Here is an 18,048-nt window from a genome sequence, read left to right as displayed (position 1 = left end):
CCAAAGGGAAACTCGACTTGAGAGAAGCATACTACCAAGTTCGAATTAAGGAAGGGGATGAATGGAAAACTGCTTTTAACTGCCCAATGGGTTGTTTCCAATTCAACGTTCTTCCATTTGGCCTACAGGGGGCCCCTGCAGTATACATGCAAATGATCAATCAGGTGTTGCATGAACATCTATACAAAGGGGTGTTGGTTTATGTTGATGATATTCTTACCTACACAGAGACTTGTGATGAACATGTGAAACTAGTGCGGTCAGTTCTGGAAAAACTTTGAGCTGCTGAGCTGTATGCAAAGTTGTCCAAGTGTGAATTCCCCCAGGGAAAAAATGACTATTTAGGTAATCACATCTTACATGATGGCATAGAAATGGATCCAGGGAAGGTTCATGACATTTTGGAATGGGCCTCTCCCCACACCAGGAAACAACTTCAAAGTTTCTTGGGATTTGCTAATTTTTACCATCAATTTATCCCTGCTTTTGCGAAGATTGCAATGCCTATCACAAATTTCCTAAAAACCAAACGGGAGGTGAAACCGAAGCCTAGTAAACCCCTGGAGTGATCCATGGAATGTCAAGCCGCTTTTGAGAAGCTGAAATGATTGTTTGCTGCTGAACCAGTTCTCAAGCACTCAGACATGGATGCTCCTTTTGTCATCCAAGCTGATGCAAGTGTAGCAGTCGGGGCGGTGTTACTACAAGCAAACGAGATGGGGACTCTGCAACTGTGTGGATATACTTCCCATAAACTAACAGAAACTGAAAGAAGATGGGCCATCTGGAAAAAAGAAGATTTTGCAGTTCGTTGGGCTCTGTTAACCTGGAGGCATTTCTTAGAAGGGGCAAAACACCCATTTGAGGTGTGGACGGATCATAAAAATTTGGAGGCTTTGAAAATGCCTCAGAAGCTGTCTCCGAAGCAAGTTTGCTGGGTGCAGTACTTTAAGCGCTTTAATTTTTCACTGAAGTACATTCCAGGGGGGAAGAACTTCATGGCAGATGCTTTATCTAGATTACCTCAATATAATAGTGCTTGCCAAGAAGTGGTGTGGCCGATTGTCCCAACCAAACAGTTGGCAGCTCCAGTGGTTACCAGAGCCCAGAAAAAGGAGGTTGATTTATCAAATGATTTGACTGCACAGTTAAGAGATGCTCTAAAACTTGATGATTGGTTCCTTGCTCACTCAAATAACTGTACGGTTAGAGATGGATTAGCATGGGTGGGGCCAAATTATATGTGCCAGTGAAGCTGAGAAATCAAATATTACAGCAAGCTCATGACTCTAAAGCCGCTGGTCATTTTGGATTCGTGAAAACCTTACACTTGGTTAAAAGGCAGTTTTGGTGGCCTACCTTGAAAAAGGACATTGAGACTTATGTAGCTAGTTGTCCTATTTGTGCCTCAGCCAAACGGCCTCCTGGTAAACCAGCAGGCTTACTACAAAATGTGGCTAGACTGACTGCTCCATGGAAGGAAATTTCTATGGATTTTACAGTGGAATTACCTGAAAGTGGGGGGAATAGAGTTATTTGGGTAATAACCAATTTGTTTTCCAAACAGGTACATTTCATACCTTGTCCAAAAATCTTGTCTGTGAAAACGTTGGCTAAACTCTTTATTTTACATCTCTACAGGTTACATGAGATTCCTGAACGCATAATCTCAGACATGGGTATCCAGTTTACCTCAAACTTTTGGAAGGAGTTCCTGAAGTTATTGGGCTCTGCCCAGGGCTTAAGCTCCTCTCACCACCCACAAACCAATGGGGCTTGTGAGAGAACTAACTCAGTATTGGAACAATATCTTCAATGTTATATAAATTATCAGCAAGATAATTGGGCTGACCTATTCCCATTCGCTGAGGTGGCATATAATAATTCGGTACATAGTAGCACTGGGTTTACTCCATTTAAAGTGGCTTCAGGACAAGACTTTGTACCCATACCCGAGCTTCAATGGGAGAAACCTAACATTCAGTCATTAGATGAATGGATAACACAGCTCCAACTTACCTGGCTGGTTACCCGTAAAGCATTAGATGATGCTCTTCAAGCTCATAAAAAATTTGCAGATAAAAAGAGAACTCCATAAAAACCATATCAAGTGGGTGACAAGGTCTTTTTATCCACCAGATATTTGCAGACCACACAAAAGTCAAAAAAGCTTGGACCTAAGTATATTGGACCTTTCTCAATTGAACGAATTGTGAACCCTGTGGCAGTCCAACTGAAATTACCAAAAACTCTTTGATGGATCCACCCTGTTTTCCATGTTAGTTTGTTCGGACATTGCAATGTATGATTTTATATACTATACTTAGATCGGACCGAAGGCGGCGTAGTGCTAGGTTTTCTAGGTCTAGAATTCAAGTCTGGTGGCATAAGGTATTCTGCAATGAGTAGAGGAATGGAGAACTCTTCTTGTGAAATATTTCTGGACTTTCTCAACTGTGTTAATATCAGATATGTAATGTGGGTTCCAGACTGATGAGCTGTATTTGAGTATTGGTCTAGCAAATGTTTTGTATGCTCTAGTTATTAGTGTGATATTAACAGAGAAAAAGCTATGTAGGATTAGGTTAACAACTCTTAATGCCTTTTTGGCTATGTAGTTACAGTGGGCTCTAGCACTTAGATCATTAGAGATGTGTACTCCAAGGTCCTTGACAGAGTTTGGATCATCAACAAGTTGTTGACTATTCAGCTTGTATTTTATTTTCTGATTATTATTATTTTTGCCAATATGTAAGACAGAGCATTTATTTGTTGAGATTTGAAGTTGCCATTTGTTTGACCATTCTGATACATAGTTAAAGTCTTTTTGAAGGGTGGCAGTATAGTCTGTGCTGTTGAATAGCTTTACATCATCAGCGAAGAGAATGCAGTTGCTCTTAATATGATCACAGAAGTCATTTATGTAGAGTATGAAAAGAGTTCGTCCTAGAACACTGCCTTGGGGGACACCACTGTTGACAGGTACAGAATTTGATAGGACGCTCCCAATTTTGACCATTTGTTTTCTGTTTGACAGGAATGCTTCTATCCAGTTATGCAGGTGTCCAGAGATACCATAAGATTTTAGTTTTAGGAGTAGTTTGTCGTGTACTACTGAATCAAAGGCTTTACAGAAGTCTGTGTAGATTGCGTTTATGTTTGGAGTTCCCATGTCTTTCATTCTTCCATGCTGAAATTCTGTCCATTTAATCAGCAAAGTGTTTATCACAGAATGAAAAGTGGTTAATGTCACTGCAAAAGACTGTGAATTGAATAGAAATTGTCATTACACTGTCTATTTACTTAGCCAGGTTGGAAACCTAGATATATTGTAAACATGAGCACAAAATAGAAATGGTGTTTTATTTCAAACTTCAGTTAAACAAACCATTCTAGACTGTTCCAAGCAAGCTGTGTTCTCCCAAAACAAAATTACAATTTTACAAAAGTTCTTTTTCTGAACACAGTAGAACATTTTTAATTTTCTACCACAGTGAACAACAGGGAAAAGATTCTTTGCCATAACTGTAGGTGGGATGTTTGTCTATGTGGTCTGATACCTACTACTTGTCCTACAGAAAAGAAATGATTACTTTTTAAATGAAAATATGGCTTAAATTCTCTTAGGAAACCACTAAAGGAAATTTTCTCTCAGCTCATCTACTTAAAATGGCAACAGAAGTCCAGCAAAAAGCACAATCAATAGGCTATAAGAGCAAGAAGAGTTATTGTTTTCTATTCGCTTGTGAGTGTTCTGTTTTATTAGTGAATAGGGCATAATGATACATTTTACAGAAACCCAATAACATTCTATCCAATCAAAACAGCATACTCTTTAATAGAACACATCATCTGAAAACTCAACATCAATATGAGTATGCAAACAGTGCATACAATAACATTGCATAGACTTTGCATTTACTTAGTGCCAAGATAATATAAAACAGCATATGGCAGCACCTACAAAACAGTGCTCCTAAAGTCTAATTTTCCTTCAGCAAAGGTTTTTACTGCTGGTTTCTTAACTATATTTATTTGGCAAGCTATCAAGCAGCTGAAAATCACTTCTGCCTGCTTTTTTCCCTCATGCATTTTTCAGCCAGTAGGAATAAGGAATTTATCTGTCCTACTTTTAGTGGTTTGGATGAAAAGATTATATTTAAAAAATATACTAGAAACCAACAAACCACTTACAGAATTCAACGTTTTGGAATACTGAAAAGAAAATGGTTATAAACATGTTCATTTTGTTTAGTATTCAGAATAGGCGTTTTATTCTGAAGTTAGGACTTACTGCAACTTGCAAAATACAGTTTTCAGAATATTCTGATCAGTAGTATCTGACTTCAGATGTGTCAAATTGGGGAGAATTTTTAATGATAGGTTGCATGCTAGTGTTCTTCTATGTTAAACAAGCAAAAATCTTCTTCCTTGCCATGATGGTTTGTTTTGTTAAAGTCTGGTAAATCTCATTGATGGACTGACCTTCATTTGGTTTTCTGAGCTGAGAACAAAAAGCCCTCATTTTCAAATCTTTCTTTTGTCATTTTCTATTTACTTTTGAATTCTATAGCAATTCTTCTGTGCTTCTGTTCTGGTATAGCTATTTCAGCAGACAAACAGGTTCTTTGGTTATTTATGCAAAGGAATCCACAGTCATGTCCTTCTTAATACTGTACAGAAAAAAGTACAGAAAAGTTCAGAGCACACAAAATTTTTAAGCTTTCATAAGCATAAAAAAGGATCGTAAAGGGACTTGTCTAAAATTCATTGTAGCATAAACTTTTGCAGACTGCAGTTTAATGTATCAAATGAATAAGCCCCTAGTTTTTAGTTATTTCTAGGATAAAACTTAAGGTGCCCCAAGATTTCTCAAAGAATAGAATAGAGTAGAATAGAGTAGAGTGGAGTGGAGTGGTGTGGAGTGGAACGGAACGGAACAGAACAGAACAGAACAGAACAGAACAGAACAGAACAGAATAACAGAATTGGAAGGGAATTGGTGGTCTTCTAGTCCAACCCGCTGCTTGGGCAGGAAACCCTAAACCATTTCAGCCAAACGGTTATCCAATCTCTTCTTAAAAACTTCCAGCATTGGAGCATTCACAACTTCTGAAAGCAAATTGTTACACTGATTAATTATTCTTATTGTCAGGAAATTTCTTCATAGTTCTAGGTTGCACTTTTCTCTTCTGAGCTTGATTGTCCACGTGTTTGAGGAGAATTGTCAGATTTTTCCTTATTCGGGTTAAGCATGCTATTTTTTTTCAACTGTTATACATTTATATATCTGTCCATCTATATATGAAATTCTAAGCAGCACAGTAAAAAATAAAATGTCCCATTTAAAGAAAACACTCTCCCCCCAAACCCAACCAATTCAATAACATTTCAGTAAGTGATCATCTTCTCTGAATCATCCAGCTTCTGGTGAAAATTCATAGAGAACTATACATTGAATGAGTGGGGACGATACTGTGGCAAAAATTATCAGGCAGGTGGTAAATGCTGACCACCACAATCTTTTTGGAAAAAGGACGGATTGTGAGATCACTGACTTGCATTCTAGAAGGCTTACTTATTGTGAGATCACTGACTTGCATTCTTCCTCTCCTTGTGAGTAGACTACAGGTTTTTGTGGTCAACTCATGGGTTGAACAGCTGGGAGGAAGTGCACAACTGACTATAGATTCAAGATTTTCACAAGCCTAAATCCTTAAATATTTCTGGATAGAACCAATTACAGCTAAAGAAAATTTTCTGAGCAGCAGGATAAAAATTCCATTTGTTGAGTTATCATTCTTTCTGAATACCATTTTAAAAAAAACTATTTAAAAGAATTGAAACCTCTTTAAAGGAAGTATCTCAAAATATGAAACAAATTAATAACAAAGTAGAAGTTCTGGAGAATAAGACAGAAGTTATAGACTAGCAGTTTATGTAACAAATAAAACAAATACAAGAGACACACATTTTGGGTAAAAGTGATTTTAAATAAATTGGATTTAAATTAAATAAACTGGACCTTTTGTAGATTTCCAGGCTAAGCCTGAGGGAGGGATCAAGTACATCATCAGTCTCAAATCCAGAAGTGGTATTCAGCAGGTTTTGACCAGTTCCAGTGGAAATGTTGAGTAGTTTTGAGAATCAGAAAATACTACCTCTGCCTGGAGATTTTACTGTATCCTTCCCCTTCATGCCCACCAAGCCACGCCCACAGAACCGGTAGTAAAAAAAATTGAATCCCACCACTGCTCAAGTCGCTTCATGCCCACAAGAGATCTAAAACTAGCCCACCTTGAATTATGTTGACTCTTATCTACCTCCAATTTGCTTTGACCATTAGTAGTTCAGATTCTTGTAGAAAGTGTTACCTGTAGTTGTTTGAACTGTCTTGCTTCCTTATTTCTTGCACCTCACACCTTTATTTGAATGCTTTTGTTTACTCTTAAAGCGTACAGACAATTTGTGGATTAAAAAAAGAGGTAAAAATACTATGCATAAGATTGTGTTGCTGATTGAAACTATGGAGATGTTGACTGTGATCTAACTATTATCATGGTATTCCACTTGAGCCAAAAGTATTATGGGCACAGAAAGACAAAATAGAGAAAAAGGGAGGGACTTTTAAGACAACTTGCCTTTTCTGCTTTCCTTGTGATACTTCCATTTTTGGATTGTAGTACCATAATGGCCATCACCAGAAAAACAGAAATATTGGAGAGAAAGAAGAGATCATTAGACCACCTCAAGAGAGAGTTATACCAGATTTGTTTCAAAAAATAATAAAGGAGAATATAAGAAGCTCAGGATTGAAATGAGGAGTCCTTGGTTGTTTTCTTGCAGACATTTCGTTATCCAAACTATGTAACATCAAGTAGCACTAATGATATTGCCTAATTTGGGTAATGAAAGAACCAAGGTCAAAGAGTACCAAATATCCCTTGCTTCAGAAACTGAACAACCGTCCAGAAAGTTAACTGAATCACCTGATAATAAATTGACAGAATAATTGTCAGACAATAAATTGAAAAGAAGAAAGAATGAAAGATTTATAAAGATGAAAGAGAAAATGAAAGAAGTTAAGGAGATGGAAAACTTTGTAAAGCAAGTATCTCAAGATGTAAAACCAATTAACAACAAAGTAGAAATTTGGGGGAATAAGACAGAAGATATGGACAGAGAATCAAAAAGAGAAATAGGTAATCTGACTCTATTGGAACTGAGGGAGAAGACATTTTAAAACTAATTTTCAGTTTAGCATTTTTTTTGTGGGGGAGATTAGGATAAGTAAGCATCAAAGGTGGTATTCAGCAGGTTCTGCCCAGTTCTGGAGCACGGGTAGTGGAAATTAGAGTCATTTGGAGAACCAGCAAATATCACCTCTGACTGGAGATTTTACAGTATCCTTTCCCTGCCACGCCCTCCCAAGCCATGCCCACAGAATTGGTAGTAAAAAAAAAAAATGAATCCCACCATTGGTAAGCATAATAATAAGCAGAAAATACATCTGTTGTTAGGTCAAAGCAAATTATGACAGTTGTAATGTAAGAGACTCCTCAGACCCTGAGGAGGAAGTGAGAAGATAGTTTTCAGAACTTTGCAGGGACAAAATATGGGCTACGTTCTTCCTGTCAGACTTAGGAATTTAGTACCTTCCTGCTATAGTTAAAAGGCTGCCAGGCATATCAAAGAATCCTTACTCTAACAAACTTACTGATAAATGGGATGCTAATATTCACATTTTCAGTTTCAAGATTCTGTAACTTTTTCCCTTTCAATATAGCTGCTTAATAAGGTTTTGTGAGAATTTAAACTCCTTTGGTTGGGACTTGACTATGACTTATTTTTGTGCTGCCTCGTGGACCAAAGGCAAGTCCATTAAGCCAATAAGTCTTATAACTTATTCTTGGACTTTGAATAAGTTATTTAAGCACTTTCAATTCATTTTATCTTCTTACTAAACAATTGCTGAAAGTTAAAATATATATATATATATATAAACTTAGTAAGTCTACACCTACAGTACTGCATCATGCTTTGGACACCACACTATATAAAAGATGCTAAGACTCTAGAAAAAGTTCAGAGAAGAACAATCAAGATGATTAGAGGACTGGAGGCTAAAACATACAATGAATGGTTGCAGGAACTGGGCATGGCTAGTCTAGTGAAGAAAAGGACCAGGAGAGACATGATAGCAGTGTTCCAATATTTGAGGGGCTGCCACAGAAAGGAGGGCATCAAGCTATTTTCCAAAGCACCCTGAAGGCCAGACAAGGAATAATGGATGGAAACTGAACAAGGAGAGATTCAGCCTGGAAATAAGGAGAAATTTTCTGACAGTGAGAACAATGAACCAATGGAACAGCTTGCCTTTTAGACGTTGTGGGAACTTTATCACCGGAAGCTTTCAAGAAGAGACTGGACTGCCATCTGTCAAAAATGGTGTAGGGTCTGCTTGGGCAGGGGGTTGGACTAGATGATCTACAAGATCCCTTCATCTGTTTAAAAAATGGCAGAAGGATATTACATATCTAAGTTTGTGTGGCAGGGGAAAAAATATGAAAATGTATATGCACTCTTATCTATTTATCTAACAGATAGCCTTACAGTCATTTTCTCCCAATACTTACCTGATTGAAGGGGTAATCTTGCATTTGTTAATAAGGTTTTTTTAACTGAGATATAGGCAGGAAGTGTACATGCCACTGAAAAACTGTACATGCCACTGAGCTATGAACATTAGCCTGAAGAAAGGGGCTACTAAAATAGGAAATTTTAATATTTAATTTTAATGTAATGTTTAATTTAAATCTTTTAACACCTAATAGGGTTTGTATATCTTCTTTCCTTCAATGTTTGCTTACACGTTTCATTTTCTCTTTTATACCCTTTGCAACATAACCTTCCCTTTTCTTCACTCAGTTATCACACACTTTTGTTTCTGTAGAAAGAAAAAAAATGAATGTGTTTGCTTTTGTATTTCTGCATTTTTATAAGAGTGATCTTGTGTAGAAGAGTACCTTATTTTATATGTAGTTTAATTTTAATTAGGAACTATCATTTTTTTCTCTTCTCTCTGCTCTTGCTTCATATTTTTGAAATGTCACATCTGGTAATGGTACATATAAATCCCCGCACCAAAAATGTATGCAAATTTACAGGACTAACCTGCCTCACACAGAAAATTTTCATGGAAATTAGGTCACAGATACAGCCAGCTTTAGGAGCTTTGAAGGCATTCTGAGGTATAAACTAAGGAAACATTGAGGCCAATCTCAAATAAGTAAGCTATTGCAAAACTCCCCTTAGAAAATAAAAGCTGATTCCACTATAAATAAATTTAAACCTGATCAGAAGATCCACAGAATATGTTTAATCTGTGTGAACTATAAATATAAGAAGGCACTTATACCTTCATGTCCTAACTGTTGCTAGGGTTTGTGCAGCTAGATCAGTAGCAAAGTTTAGATGTTTTAAATGCAAGGTAATTTTGCATGTGTTTTTAATGTATCAATCCACTTCTAACTTTCATTTAGATATCTGTTAAATATGTCTTACCATCTCAGAAATGGTTTTCTCCCCACAACAATTTTCAATCTTTTGTTATTCTCTAGGTGGTTGAATTTTCTTTTGAATTTCTCTTGATAGTGTTTGTCAATACTGGTGTCAGAGGGTGATATTACTTGTGGTTTTCTGATGTTTCTTTCATTTCCCATTTTGGAAAAACAAAACAAAAATGGGTCAAAGGGTCAAAGATGACTCGCTTTATATTACCTGCATCAACTTCCAGCTTGCAGTTTGCCAAACAGAAACGGGAAGATGATTACATTCCTAGGGAGGAGGGAGAGCTAAGGAATTATGAGAGCCGCCTTCTGCCAGAGAGGAGCTACCCACCAAGGCCAAATTCTTGGAGCTACCAGCTAGAGCAGACTGTTTTCCCAAAACAAAAGTACTGAAGGTGGACAATGAACAGTGGCAGTGGTGGGATTCAAATTTTTTTACTACTGGTTCTGTGGGTGTGGCTAATTTGGTGGGTGTGGCTTGGTGGTCATGTGACTGGGTGGGCATGCTTGGTGGTCATGTGACTGGGTGGGCAAGGCCAACTCGACATCAGTCATGTCAAGGGGCATTTCGCCCAGTCCCTCCCCTCTCAGCCACTCCTTGTTACCCCCAGTCTCAATGTATCTATAGTTCTGTAAAAAAATTCACCTTTTTTTGACTTTATTTTCTGCATCCACATACTATAGATGTATTTTTATGGGCCACTGAAAGGAGGAAATAGCTCACATGCTTTGCCCAAGAGTGTGATAGGCAGGTCACAAAACAGGGTTTTGAGTGGTTGCCACAAAGAAGGGGGGCAATGTATTTTCCAAAGCGGAGAAGGCAAAACAAGAAGCAATGGATCAAAACTGAACAAAGAAGAAGCAACCTAAAACTAAGGAGAAATTTCCTGACAGTGAGAACAATTAAACAGTGGAACTGCTTGTCTCCAGAAATTCTGGATGCTCCAGCACTGGAGGTTTTCAAGAAGAGACTGGACAGCCATTTCTCTGAAATGGTATATAGGGCAGGGCTCTCCAACCTTGTCAACTTTAAGACTTGTAGACTTCAACTCCCAAAATTCTGGGAGGAATTCTGGGAGTTGAAGTCCAGAAGTCTTAAAGTTGCTAAGGTTGGAGACCCCTGGTATAGGGTCCTCTTCAAAGGTTATTCTGACACTTTTACCTGGCCGTCCACTCAGACTTGATATCCTCAGTTTTCCTGCCTGAGCAAAGGATTGGATTAGAAGACCTCCAAAGTCCCTTTCAGCTCTGTTATTCCATTATTCCTAAATTAAATAGGTAAGACCCTCATTGGGACCCTATCTCTTTTGCTCCCTCTGGTCTAATGGGTTAATACGGTTTTTTGGAAACTTGCAGTTGAAAGCGCCTTATGTCTCCTTACCCTGAAGACCCAATTTCATTTGGAATTTAATCCCAAACTGATTGCACTTTTAATATTTCTCTTGACACTTCTCAAATATGCACCCCCAAGAAGCCATATGTCTCCCCACTCCACACACACATATGAGAGGTTGGATTGGATATCTCCCTCCCTCCCCCTCTGCTTTAGGCTTAGAAAATCTGCCAGTGCTGCTCTTCATTTGGCAATGCTTAAGGAGAATTAGGGGCTAGAGACAGTTGACATTCTCATCTCTGCTACAGGTGAGGCTGTCAGAAAGACATTTTGGTAAGCACGCAATGCCTTCTCCTCAGCCTCTCAGCACTAATGAGAGATGCGGCTCTACTGGCCAGGGTAGGCAAAGCCTTTCATTTTGTACAAACCATCTGCTACTGGCAGATACACACTTATGGGTGGTGTGGGTGTGTCCATTCAGGGCACGGAAGTTCTGCTGCTAGCCTGGCAGTCACAGGGCTGTTGTTTTTTTTAATAATAATTTCCACTAAGGGAAGCTACCAAAATGGGAATTGTGCCTCTGCCTGTATAACTAGAGGGAGACTCTCCACCCCGCAAAAGCCAATGGTTTGAAAGCAGCTCCTCTGCTACCAGTCCCCCATTCCCCTGCTGCCTTCTCCATAGGGGGAATTGCAAATGTGGCATGCCATTTGAGTGGGAAATGCCTGAAACACAATAAAGGCCACTGGTAGCCGGCTAATGGGGTGAGAGGAGAGGCGGAGAAGGGGAGCTGATCGGAGCCTTCCGAAAGAAGAGGGGTGAAAGAAAGTGCAGTTTGCTACGGATGCCCTCCCTCGCCCCTTTGCCTGGATTCCCTCCTGCGGTCTCCTCAGTGCTTCCCCTCCCCAGTCTATCTTGATTGCAGGCAGAGCCACATTGCCTTTTGCAAGCCTGCTGTCGGTGAAGCTGGGTGCCAGTTAGGGCTGGCTTTTTGCATAGCTTTGTCCAACTATCGAGGGGGAGAGAGTGGCTTCCTCCCCAGGCCCCCGTCTGTTTTCTCCCCGACAGCTGGATAAAGCTAAGCAAAAAGACAGCCCTCACCGGCACCCAGCTTTACCAACAGTGGGCTTGGAAAGGGCAATGTGGCTCCACCTGCAATCAAGATAGATTGGGGAGGGAGAGAGCGTGAGTGAGCCAAGGCCTTTCCCTCCAGCCTTTGCCCAAAGTCCCTTGCCACACCAGGAGGTTGAAGTTTGAATTTCTTCACCCCATCCTACCCACGCGTACCTTGGCAACGGGAGTTTCTCTCCACCCCCTTTTCCAGCTACTAGACCAGGGAGGTGAACCTAGCTTTGCTGCCCATTGCATAGCAAATAGGAATCTAAAATCCGAGAAAGAAAGACAAGTTGCGCTTTGCTTCTGCACAGTAAGGCTGTCACTACTGCTCACCTGCGCCGCCCCCAGCATATTGATACCACAGCACCATTATCTTTAGGGAGCTGCAGTCTCAAAGATTGTGCGGCAAGAGAAAAGGCAGCCATGTGTGTTGCCGCTGCCATTCCAGAGGGCTACCTTGGGAATGAGGGGGAATAAAGAGGCCAGCTGGCACGCAAAGATTTACTTACTTGCTTTGTTGTCCCACTTCCGCTGCCTTTTCTCAGCTTTCCTCATCTTGCAACCAGCTTTCTCATTTAGGGAGCCGCTCCTGACAAAAAAAAAGGCCAACTAAAGATCACGACTGCCTGCCGAGTCTGCCTGCTGAATGGGTTTTGTTTTGGGGTAGTTTTTGTTTTGTTTTTTTGCCAGAAGCCCCTCGGAGATAAATTTGCTCCACCAAATCTTTCTGTACCTCATTGTTGTGGTGCAGCCTGTTGCTGCTGTGGGCGCTGCTGCAGCCATCTAGCTACCCAAGTAAAGAAACACACCAGCTCAGGGCAACTCTGAGGAGGAAGAGGGGAAGCCAAGGCACTAACCTCATAGCAGTCAACTTTGCTCTCGCTCTGGTTAGGCGCTCCCAGCGTGCACAAGGAGCATGAAGGGAGGCAGCCGGCACATAGAACAGGGCAGCGTTGGACCATTGGAGAAGTGGAGCGAAGCTGGAGATCAGTAGCCATCTCTTTTGCAGCATGGAAATCCTCCCCGAATCGGGCGGCTGGTCATCTCCTTCTCTGCCTATTTGTTCTGTATGGCCAAGGAGGAGACCAGCCGGCCGATTTGGGGAGGATTTCCATACTGCAAAAGAGGTGGCTACTGATCTCCGGCTTCGCTCCACTACTCCAATGGTCTGGCACCACCCTGTTCTATGCACTGGCTGCTCGAACTTGCCAGGACTGGCACAGAGAACAGGGTGTGCTGCTGACAAGGGTGGGCAAGAAGCCCCAGGATATCCACCCACCCACCTGCTGGCTGGGCCAGGCTGGAAGAGGCACTTCCACCAGGAGAAGGAAGAAAACATCCCCCGGGAGGGCGGCAGGTGGGCAAATGTCCCAGGGCTGCTGCACATGCACACTGCATGTGTAGCAGCTGCACATGCAGTGCGCATGTGCAGCAACCCTGGGACATCCACCCAAGCTGCCATGGCTGCCACTGGTAGGAAAAGCTAGGAGAGTGACCAGGGCAAGTGGGTGATCGGGTGACCGGGTTGGGGGCGTGGCGAGCCAGGAGTCGCCACCGGTTTGGCAACCCATGCCAAATCACCGCTTCCGGTTCACCTGAACTGGTGTGAACCAGTTGAATACCACCTCTGAACTGTGGGTGGCCCAGGGGTGAAAATGGGCTTTTACCTATGTGGTTATATATGTTGAATTCCAATATTGCATGATCACTCTCCCTGAAGATTCCTGTAGCTGCAACGCTATCTATCATTTCATCTCTGTTATCCAAAGAGATGGCTTGAATTCAGAATGTCTTTTCTTAAATTAGATAAATTCTATTTTATGTTTCAGAAAAACCCCAGGTTAGTCAAACCAGTTATATGCATTATTGTGTTTGCAATCTCCTAGGAGTCTTTCTATAGAGTTTTGCCTTATACATAGTGATATTTTAAATGTAATTTTCCTTTTCAAAAATTATACTGTATTTTGAAATAAAACTTTTTCTTCTTTTCATCATCTATTTTACAGGACAGATTCTCCAAGTATTAGATCAATGGAACTTAAGCAAGCATACTCTTGTATATTTCACTTCAGATCATGGAGCACATCTTGAAGAAATATCAGACAATGGAGAAGTCCATGGTGGTCATAATGGAATATTTAAGGGTAGGAGCCAGCTTTTTACTATTCACAAATTCTGTTCAATCGTCCTCATAGTTAAAATAACCTACCTACCTTGTTTTAAAAAAGTGGATATATATTTAGAAAACAGCTATGAATACAGTTCTTTTGTTGGGACATTTTAGTCATATCAATAGGGCCAGGTGTGTCATTAGATATAAGGAACAGCAAGAAATAGTGTTGTGATCAAACATGCCATTTTCTCTGATATGCAAACAATGGTGTACATAGTTGAGGGAAGTAAATAAAAATAGCAATGCAACAAATTTTGTGTTTTGAAAAAAGCATTTTTGTACATGAGTTCATGTCACACACATGCACAAAAAAGGTAAGGTTTGCATCAAACTTCCATCTTCACCATTTATTTACTTTTCATTTTTTAAAAATTTCCCTTTTCCCCATGAATATCACTGAATGCAATCCATTTTTATTCCTTGTCCATTTGTGACTCATGTTCTTTGCCCAACAAAGCAAAATACCTTCGATTTTCCATGCATATATGCATAAATGTTAAAACTCCTAATGAATAGGTTTATACAATAATTTTGTCATATTGCCCATTTGATCTTTCTCTGTGTGTTTGTGTGCCAAAGTTTGTGTGTGTATCTTTGAGTGCCAAAGTCCCTTTTTGACTTTGATAACTGCCTGTAGTAGACCCTGCAGATTTCTTGGCAAGATTTTTGGAAGAGATTTGTCATTGCCTTCTTCTGAGGACTGAAAGTGAGTTATTGGCTCAAGGTCATTAAGTTGGATTTGTGTCTAAGATCAGAATAGAACTCATAGTCTCCCAGTTTCTAGCTTTATGCCATAACCAATACAACCATTATTCATTTTATCTAACACTTATAAAACTTAAATTCAACAGAATAGAATAGAATAGAATAGAATAGAATAGAATAGAATAGAATAGAATAGAATTCTTTATTAGCCAAGTGTGATTGGACACACAAGGAATTTGTCTTGGTGCAAATGCTTTCAGTGTACATAAAAGAAAAGATACATTTGTCAAGAGTCAAGAATCATCAGGTACAACACTTAATAATAGTCATAGGTGTTGTACCTGATGATTCTTGATTCTTGACAAATGTTATCTTTTCTTTTATGTACATAGCAAAACTCATTACATTGCTTACTTCAATACCCAGTAAGCACACATCATGTTATTTATCTCTACATTGTATCATATTTGAAAGCATAACTAGCAATGATGGACTCTATCCAATGATAATGCCACTTGCCTACTAATAAGAACTACATGTACTCTAGATAGAGTATTAAAAAGTGAAATCAAGTTAACTGCAGAAAAGTCTACCAAGAGAAATATCTTAATGATTCTTCAAGTGACAATCATATAAAGCTGGGATAAGGTAAAATAAACAGAAGAAAATGAAGGAAGATAGAATATCAGTCCTAAATAATAGCCAGAACCAAATGTTAGCAAGACACAGTAACTAAATCAAGTTACTGTATCAATTCATTATTGGTAATGAATTCCTTTTTGTTACCAGATTTATTTTTATTACATTACGAACTCCATGTCAGGCACATAAATCAGTAACCAGGGTTGTTCAAATGAGTACAAGCATATTCAATGCCATTTCTCTACAAGAATCTGATCAAAAGGACAGTAGATAAGAGTCAATAGAATTCAAGGAGGGTTGGATTTACATCTCTTGTGGGTGCAAATGGACTCCAAATTTATGATATACTTGATCCCTCTCTTGCTCTCAGCCTGGTCATCTCTACTGATGAGTCCTTTCAAGGCAGAGATGATTGTATTAATTATAAATACAGGCAGTCCTTGACTTACAACAGTTTAAAGTAACAACAGCACTAAAAAAAAGGAACTTATGATCATTTTTCACACTTGTGACTGTTGCAGCATCCCCATGGCCACATGATTTACATTCAGCTGCTTGATGACTGTCTCATTTTTATGACAGTTGCAGTGTACCAGAGTCATGTGATCCCCTTTTGCAACCTTCTGAGAAGTAAAGTCAATTGGGAAACCAGATTCACTTAATAACCATGTTACTAATTTAAGAATTGCAATGATTCACTTAACAAATGTGGAGAGAGAAGTCATAAAATGGGGCAAAACTCACCTAACAAGTTTTTCAACAACATAAATTTTGGGCTCAATTGTTGTCATAAGTTGAGGATTATAAATTTACAAGCAACCAAAGAATAACAGAACGTGCAATTATAAGTTAAAAAAAAATGTACAGTAACAAGAAAGGGTATAAAGCTTCCTTAATTTATCTTAGGAATTTTATGAGCCTGTTAAAAGACTCACAAGGAATGACCTAATTAACATTTGGAAGAGGTCCCACATCAAGTTATAGTTGTATTGCTGCCACCTGAAAAATTAAAAACATACTCCTGGATATTTTTCACTTTCCTATCCATGTTATCTTCAGTCCCAGCATCTGGTCCTGTTGCAATGGTTATACTGCTGAATGAAGTCCCAGCTTCACTCAGTTTACATACTCCTGATGTGATTACAATTAAAAGAGTCAACTAGCATGGCTGAAAGCATTTTTGGTTCTACATTCACAGAGTCAGTATACTCCGAATAGATGTGATAAATGATGAGCTGGAAGAGATGGCTGTAAACAAATAGCAAGGCAAATTCACTAACTGCTTTGTTAGTATCCAGGAAGTTCCTTATCATCAGGGGAAGAAGTAGGCTGAGAAAATTAGCTTTTTCTTCCTATGCTCTTCCCCATTTCAAAAATGTTCCATGTTTTTATTGTCTGTAATAAGTACTTCTTCCTATCTCTTTTAAGATGACATCTCACATTTTCTAATTCACAAACTACTATAAGGCTCAAGTTTCATATCACAGAAACAGTAACAGTATCAGGTTGTGAAATTAAGTTTCTAATTTGTTTAATAAGCTTCCTGGGCTCAAGAGACAAGAAGACAATATATCAAAATTCTGATTGCCTACTTATGAAGTATATGAGGATTTAATTTAAGGAGCAGTGGTGGATTAAACAAGTGACCAAATTGGTAATTCTATATTATTAAAAGGGAAATGGGGAAACTGTTTTATTTAATTTAAGAACAAATAGGGCAGCAAAGAGGCCATTTATTTCAAAAATAGATACTATTTCTATTTCCCTATGATTATATAGCAGAGTTTTTGATCCCACCCACTTTTCATTCTGGCTTCACCATTACTTCTAAGGTGCAAATGTTGCTTCCTCAGTTATCTTTATCTTTCTTTGTTGCTTCCCACTAACTCAACATTCAATTGGAACATAATCTTGGCATGCTTAGATTAAGATATTTTATTTTGCAAAAAATATTCATAAGTGTATGTTCAGTACTAGTGAATGTGCAAAAATTGAATTTGCTTTTGTCTTAATGGGAGTCAATGTAGCAGAAGAAATCTCAACATATGAACCACTGTTGCATTTTGAGCACAGCATTAATTAGTTTAACTCATCAATTATTTATGGAAAAATGCATAGGTATCAGAAAGTGTGCATAAATATTTAACTAAGTATGCCATGCTTATTCTTTCTGTTTTTCCTTTTTTACCCCTTCTTTTGCACAGTATCTACATATGAAAAAAACAGAATAGGGAGGCTCAATATCAGATGTGTTCTATTCAAGCTACAGAAAAAAACACAAATAAAAATGAAATATTATAATTTTTCAGCCAAAGACTCTGAAGTTTCAGCCAATGATTACGAGTTTATATAAACAGAAATTAGACTGCAATTTTCAATCACGGTAGCATTTGTGATGAGGGCTCTTTCTAAAATGTATCCTTTGAGCATGTGATTATGAATCCATCAAATTAACCTTCTCATCTGAGAAGCTGGAATCTACTTAACCGTAATTGCACTAGTCTAGTTTA

At 38.9% G+C, this 18,048-nt stretch overlaps 1 protein-coding gene across 5 annotated transcripts in view; it reads left to right on the top strand.

Annotated features, from left to right (window-relative positions):
• STS (steroid sulfatase) overlaps positions 1-18,048 on the top strand; it is a 241,759-nt gene that overhangs the window by 90,507 nt on the left and 133,204 nt on the right. For all 5 annotated transcript variants that reach the window (XM_087938374.1, XM_087938375.1, XM_026707342.2 and 2 more), the window contains one exon: positions 14,025-14,162. In XM_087938374.1, coding sequence (XP_087794500.1) covers positions 14,025-14,162 — 138 coding nt within the window. The remainder of the gene's footprint in view (positions 1-14,024; positions 14,163-18,048) is intronic.

The sequence above is a fragment of the Pseudonaja textilis genome, chromosome 8 (assembly GCF_049901715.1).
Source record: "Pseudonaja textilis isolate UNSWEBS1 chromosome 8, rPseTex1.2, whole genome shotgun sequence".
In the NCBI taxonomy this organism is placed as follows: Eukaryota; Metazoa; Chordata; class Lepidosauria; order Squamata; family Elapidae; genus Pseudonaja; species Pseudonaja textilis.
Note: the sequence above shows the minus strand (reverse complement) of the source record. Positions and strands in the feature narration are given on the sequence as shown.